At 36.0% G+C, this 7,133-nt stretch overlaps 1 protein-coding gene across 1 annotated transcript; it reads right to left on the bottom strand.

The window, feature by feature from the left end:
• Positions 1–1,018: 1,018 nt before the first annotated feature.
• On the bottom strand, positions 1,019–5,258 carry LOC110911587 (probable disease resistance protein At4g27220). The gene is made up of 2 exons (XM_022156206.2): positions 5,186–5,258; positions 1,019–3,602 (listed from the first exon to the last, which is right to left on the bottom strand). Exon 2 carries the CDS (start codon positions 3,592–3,594, stop codon positions 1,111–1,113), a length of 2,484 nt encoding a protein of 827 aa, XP_022011898.1. The 5' UTR covers positions 3,595–3,602; positions 5,186–5,258; the 3' UTR covers positions 1,019–1,110.
• Positions 5,259–7,133: the final 1,875 nt, after the last annotated feature.

The raw sequence follows: 7,133 nt of genomic DNA, 5'->3' as shown, positions 1-7,133 counted from the left end.
TGATGCAGCGAATGCAGAAAATGGAAAGAAAGTAATACAGTGAATGCCCAACCAAGAAAACCAAAGAAAGTGAGACACTATTGGTCGAAATAGAAGAAGATGATGATGAACCGGCACTTCTGATGTGCCTAGACGCTGAAGAGAAATAGAAACGTGAAACTTGGTCGTGTGATACGATCAAGGGGAAGAACCGTGTGATGCGGAGATAACCTGTGAAAGGTATGATAAAACAGTCCAGTGAATGGATCAGATCAAAGCGAAGAATCCGTGAGGGAAGCAATCAATAATGAAGAACCCGTTGTGAGAAACAACTATGAAGACGAGACTAAATCTGTGATAGACCAAGAAGAAGGCACACGTATGAAGGAAACAAGTAATCCTATGACTGGGTCAGAAGAAGGATTGTTGTGTGATACAACCGCAAGAAAATCTAAGTGAGTTAGATTATCCAAAATCTATGCGAGATGGATGCAAGTCATGTGATATGATAGTGGGCAAGTTAATCAAGACCGGGTGAAGTTCGTGTTGAGACAACTACACAAGAAAAGGTTCGTGTGATACAAATCAAGTGCGATCAAGTTCGTGTGAAGCGAGTTCAAGTGAAACAAGGTTCGTGAGGAGCAAGATTGGTGAATAAGAAGATCCATGTGAAACGTCAGATACTTGGAGTTTAAGAGCTACACAACTCAAGGATGTTCATGATTAGGGGGGTGAATGAAATCACTAATCATATACATCCTCAAGTACAAGGGTTGATTATGTATTAGTTTAAAGTAGTTAGATGGCGGTTACAAAGTATGGGGACTGAAGATGTAAAACTGAAAGATTATAACCGCTTCACTAAAGTAAAAGACATGTCTCCTTAGAGACATGTCTGTTCGCGATCGGCAGCCACAAGAAGGAAAGGGACATGACTTTTGGTTTATGGACACACCTCTTCAAGATTCATTCTCATCCACATATTCTAGAGACGCACCCGTTCGTGAAGAGACGCGTCTATTGGATCGCACCCTTTAGAAACTATAAATAGGGATAGATTTCTCATTTGTAAATCACTCTCAACATTTCATGTATTCAGATATTCAGTTTATATTCAAGTTATTCAATTGTCTAGAGATCAAGATCCATTTTGGGGCCAACATAATCCTCATCAATGAGTGTTCTCATAACAGGGCACTTGGAGATTTCGAGCCGCTCCAGTTTCCTCAAACCACTTGCCATGGCAACTGTGAAGAGGTATGTCAACCTTTTACAATTATGAACATAAAGGACCTTTAAATTAGAAAATGAGTGATGCATCCACACATTTTCAACATGATTCATATCATTCACTTTTAAATGAAGCTCCTCTGTTTTCTCAAATAGATCACTGATTTTGCATTCTACCAGTTCATTGCACTCACCAACTAATTTAATCGTATTTCTGAATGAATGTATCTCATCGTCCTTCAATTCATCCAATCGACAACCGATAGATATTCTGAACCTTTCAAGATTTTCAAAAGACAAGTGTTTCGGTTGGGTTTTGCTCTTAAACAACTCCAACTCTAATGCAAATAGCTTCTGCGAAAGTATCTCCAATTCGTCACAGTTGGCATATGTGAACCTAATAGGACTGTAATAATAAGCTCTCATATAAAGTTCTTCAAGGCTGCCCAAGTTTTGAAAGACACCATCGTCAATGCGTAGGTCAACACATCCAGTCAAATCTAGTAACTTCAGTTTTTTCAACATTCCTATCTTCCATGGCAACCTTCTTATTCCACAATCAACAAGGCTCAATGCTTCCAAGTTGCTAAGACTTCCAAGGAAAGATATATCTTCAATCAACGAGCATGAACGAAGGCATAGTGGTCGAAGTTTGGTCGAGTGTTCGAACACCACCGAAGGCAATGGAATACCTATATTGTCATAACAGACAACCTCAAGTTTTTCTGTATTTTCATAAATATGTTGCGGAAACTTGAGTAGGTCATTCCCATCCATTACAATCAAGAGTGAGAGATTTGGGTAATTAAAGTCTACAGGAAATTTAGAAATACCTGTGCACTTTAATAAAACTCTATCATAAGACTCTTTTGCATTTTTTATAAGTGGTTGCCCTGACATATTATCATGGCAGACTATTGAAGCTTGTTTGACTTTTGAAAAATTACTTAAAGCAAAAACACGCACGAGATCATGCATCTTTACACATCCCATGCAGTCACTTTCTGTCAACAAATTTGCTTGTATTAGGTTGTTAACACATACGATTGTTCGTCTTCTTGCTTCTCTTAAAGTATGCACTTTAGTAAACAAGTTCAATCCCCATCCATATCTCATCAAGTCCTCGATAGGAATATCAAAGTCTTCAGGATATAAGCCACAAAGAAGAAAAATTGATTTGTCATCCTCCTTTTTAAGATTGTTGTAGCTCATTTCAAAAACTTTATGGACGATGTCATTAAGGTCTTGAAGGTCTTCATGTTGTAGATTTGAAAGTGTTTCTTGCCATGCCTCCTTTATGTTACCGATAAGACTTTTGGCAATGGTTTTTAAGGCAATGGGCAAACCCCCACATTTATTCACAATATCTGCTCCTATCTTTTGGAGCTCAGGTTCATCACCATCTAACATAGATGGTCCCACAATTCCAAAAAATAAAGTTTTTGCTTCTGCTTCATCTAAGACACGTATTTTAAAAACCGAGTCAGTTTTAACACCCATCCGAGCGCAAACATTTTCAAATCGTGATGTGAACAACAACTTAAACCCATTTGGCAATGGACTTAGTCCAACATCTTTAAGATCAACCTCGCTCCAAATATCGTCCATTATTACCAAAGTTTTCTTTCCTTGTTTTGACATCTCTTCAAATTTTTTTTGAAGACGATCAGCCCTTGCATCTATAGCTTCTTCTTTTAAATCCTCAGAATCAATGTACTTTGCAATAGCTCGTTGAAGAGCAATTACGTCGGTGTTTTCCCCAAGAACCACCTTCACAACCCAATGAAAAGAATTTGAAGCTCCCACTTCCTTCTTTAGTTGTTCCATCATTGTGGTCTTGCCGACACCACCCATCCCACACAGAGCAATCATCTTGTGGGACTCGTCATTTGATTGAAGGGATTCCAAAGCAGCCTTGTATATCGAATCTCTGGACTTGAAGTTGTTTTGGGTACCCATAAGAACGGGTGCAGAGGTGGATGGCCCAGTAGAAGTAGAACCAACCTCAGCAAGAGGTCTTTGCGCATGAGTAACGACGATTTTGGATTCTCGGTCTTCAAGATCTTTTATCTCCTCGGGAATACCATAAGATTGTTTTCCCAACTTGTATCTCTTGGCCACATTGAAGAAGCTGGGTGCTTCATCCATAAAATTACTTCTTTCATTTAAATCTTTGACATCTTCTAACCATTTCCTCTTTCTATGAGATTCTGATCCATTTTCTTGAATATCTTTTTCTATGTGATTCAATTGGTCCAGTTTCTTCTTCATATCTTCAACATACTCCGTGGAGAATACCAAGAAACCCAAGCGTTTCTTCAATTCTTCAGCAAAATACTCCATTACTGAAACTGTAGTTTTAACAAAAGGACTTACATACTCCATTCCTGAAACTGTAGTTTTAACAAACAATAACAAATAAGTAAAGGAACTGTAATTACCAAAGCAATTAGTTATCTTTCTATTCATTACACCAATTAACAAAAGTATTCTTTTTTCACTATAAAACATGTTTTTTTTTTTCCTTAAATAGATGGTTACTGTCTAAAGTGTTGCCTCACAATCACAGGACTCAAATAACAGTAACTAGACAAATTATTTGGATACACATAGAATATAAGCATTAAAAAGGAAAGAAAATACTGAAAATTAATAAACTAATTAATTTCCTAACTCTTAATTGTTAGCCTCATAATTGTTAACCAAGTTAGTTTGAAAGTTGATGGGTCTCTTATGTAAATAGTAAATAGTTTAGTTTATGCTTTATATGTAATTATGGTTAGTATAAGGGTTAAATATGCAAACCATGTAACATTAGGGCTGCAACGTTTTATAGAAAACACGTCGCTTCATCCCTTACATGTATGTGTATAATATATAGGCAAAAGATCAAATACAAATAATCTTAACATATTAAACATACAAATTGAAGGAAAACCCAAAAAGACAAGGTGGCATTTTTGTAATTACCACCAACTATCAAAGTTACAACCAAAAATACCTAAAAAAACACAATTTTTTTTTTAACATTTTTTATTAAAAAATCGCTACATTTCGTTTGCTGCTACTAAAAGTAGCGATTTTTTAATAAAAAATGTTAAAAAAATAAAATAAAATAATTTGTGTGTTTTTTTTTATTTTTTTAGATTTTTTTAGGTTTTTTGGGGGGTTTAGTTTTTAGCATTTTAGCTTGGGTGGGGGGGGGGGGGTTAGGTTTTTTTTAGGTTTTTGGGGGTGGGGGGTGGGGGGTTAGGTTTTTTTAGGTTTTTGGGGGTGGGGGGGGGGGTTAGGTTTTTTTTTAGGTTTTTGGGGGGTGTGGGGGGGGGGGGGTTTAGGTTTTTTTAGGTTTTTGGGGGGGTGGGGGTAGGTTTTTTTTAGGTTTTTGGGGGGTGGGGGGGGGGGGGGTGGGGGGTTTAGGTTTTTTTGGGGGTGGGGGGAGTGGTTAGGTTTTTTTAGGTATATTTGTAGAGTAACTTTGATAGTTATTGATAATTACAAAAATGCCACCTTGTCTTTTTGAGTTTTCCTTCAATTTGTATGTTTAGTATGTTAAGATTATTTGTACAAGAACTTTACCCATAATATATATGTATCGAACAAGCCAATAATCATAAGATTGATTCCTTGCAATTTTATTCAAGAAAATTACAGTTTGATTCTAAATCTCTTGTTCATAACCTGTGATCTTGGGCAACATTAATCACCTTGCTAATGTCGAAAGTTACCAAATTAAGCAACTCTTTTAGCTGTTTAAAAACATTTTTTCTGAGTTTTTAATAATCCACTTAAGGTTTTCATGGCTGACTTTAGTTATTTCAAAACACACACACTTGTTTCTTTCTGCTTCTTTTGTTCAAAACAAAGATCCATGAGGCTCCCACACATTCAACCTATATTCTACTTGAAAATAATACAAAATCCATTGTCTGTCATAAAATATACAAACAAAAAGCAGCATGAATATAAAAGAGAGTACCTGTTTGTTTTGTTCTTGCTTGGTAGAGAAATTGATTGGCAGGATAAGGTTATGAGGATAAGAGAGCTTCTAGCCTCAAGTTATATTATTTGCAAGGGAGTTGACTCAAAACCAAAAGTCTCACAGATGGCCCCTGTGATTTAGATCAAATTCTGGTTTTGGTCCCTAAAGTTCTTTATTTTTGGAGTTGGTCCACATGGTTATCAAACAGGCGTTTCTGGCGATTCTCTTGGTGCAGAGTATGAACGCCGTTGAAAGCTCTGACTTCACCATAAAAAAGTGCTATGAATGCTACAGTTAAACAAGCAGTTGTAAGTTCCCAAAATCTTTAAACCTGTTTGTATTTTGTAAATATCACAATTTAAGTTAATTAGCTTAGAAAAGTATGTCCATGGATACTATTTCCTGCTACTAAAATTGTGATGCCCACCAGGTGTTTGTGTAAATGTCTCAATGAACATAACATAAGATGTAGTTAAATTTTCTTAGGTTTTGTAACTAAAGCGTGCAAGTCACATATCCTCTCACAATTTCATTGGCTATTATGAAACTGAGATGACTCTGAATGTAGAAAACCTGCATTATATTCAAAGGCTTATTGAATTTGCAGACATAGTTGGGTTGAGTCTGAAATATCCATTTAACTTTAAATCTGATTTAAACCTATAAATGCTCCTCAAATGTCTTACCCGTTTCAGTAGAAAAAACCATCTGCTTGTGATTTGGGCAGTGAAGCTTCACTGGAGTTTTAGAGTCGAAATCACTCAAGCACATAAGCTCGACATATCAGTTTATATATCTTTCATTATCTTCTCTAGATTATACGTTATCTTGGTAATTAATTATAAACGAGTCGAGTTGAGTTATGATTTATCAGCAATGTGTCAAATGGGTCAAGCTATAAGCTTTGACTAAACTGGAATCTGGTCAAATGGGTCAAAAAAGGTTGGCCCAGCTTCTTCATTATTTTATCGCTGAACACAAAATAATAAAGTGAACGGGAGATGTACGTTTAACCATTTATCACATTCTTTTAACTGATAACAAATCACACTGTTTTAACAATGTTCTTCATTCTTTGAAACCCTTAGTAAGAGCCTTATGGGGATGGATACATTATTTTTAGATTCGAAAACACATTTTGTTTGTGAACTTTTTAGTCGATTACAGTATATTAGTTTTATTACTGCAAAGAACATTTTCTTTAGAAAAGATGTATGGTGTTTAGGTCAATATGATTATGTGTTTTACCTTGTTAACTAATTGATTTGAAGGTGATGTTGCCGATTGAAGTGAACTTGTATGTGCATTCTGTTTAAACCATTATATTGTCTTTATTTTTTTTTTTATTTGGGTAGTGTTTGCCTAAAATTAAGGGAGCTTAAGACCTTGGATGTCACACTCGCTGGTTCAAGCTCCAGTTGGTCCCTATACCTACCCATAAGGAACCACTGTTCTAGAACTGCCTATCAGCTTGTTTATATCTGCAGTGAGTCATATAGGTTAAGTTACAGGATTGTACTAAAATGGAAATTTCTATTTTATTTTCAAGGAATTACATACATTTTGACATTTTTGTCTGGTTAGAATTTCTGAGAATCACCTGGTGAGGTATGGCAGACATCCGCCTGTACGTTTATATTTCTTGTATGATAGTTTCTGAAGTTCTAATCCCTCACATCCTAAAGTACGAGGGTTGTTTAATAATTAGTTATTAGATAGTTTAGTTATGTAATTATTAATATATTGTTCGCCGCTCATAAACTGCTCATTTTGACAAAAATAACGGATTTTGAGATGATCTTGGCCATTCAATTTTGGCAGTTATTTCTGAGATTAAATATCAGCCGGAATAACTCCAAAAATTTGGCAGTTACTTTTTTGTCCGAGCAGTTTAGAGATTCCCCTGTTTTCGGCCTTTTTCTCGGTAACCTCTTCCACGTCCGGG

This window comes from Helianthus annuus, chromosome 15, assembly GCF_002127325.2.
Source record: "Helianthus annuus cultivar XRQ/B chromosome 15, HanXRQr2.0-SUNRISE, whole genome shotgun sequence".
NCBI classification, from domain to species: Eukaryota; Viridiplantae; Streptophyta; class Magnoliopsida; order Asterales; family Asteraceae; genus Helianthus; species Helianthus annuus.
This window is presented reverse-complemented; position numbering and strand designations above follow the sequence as displayed.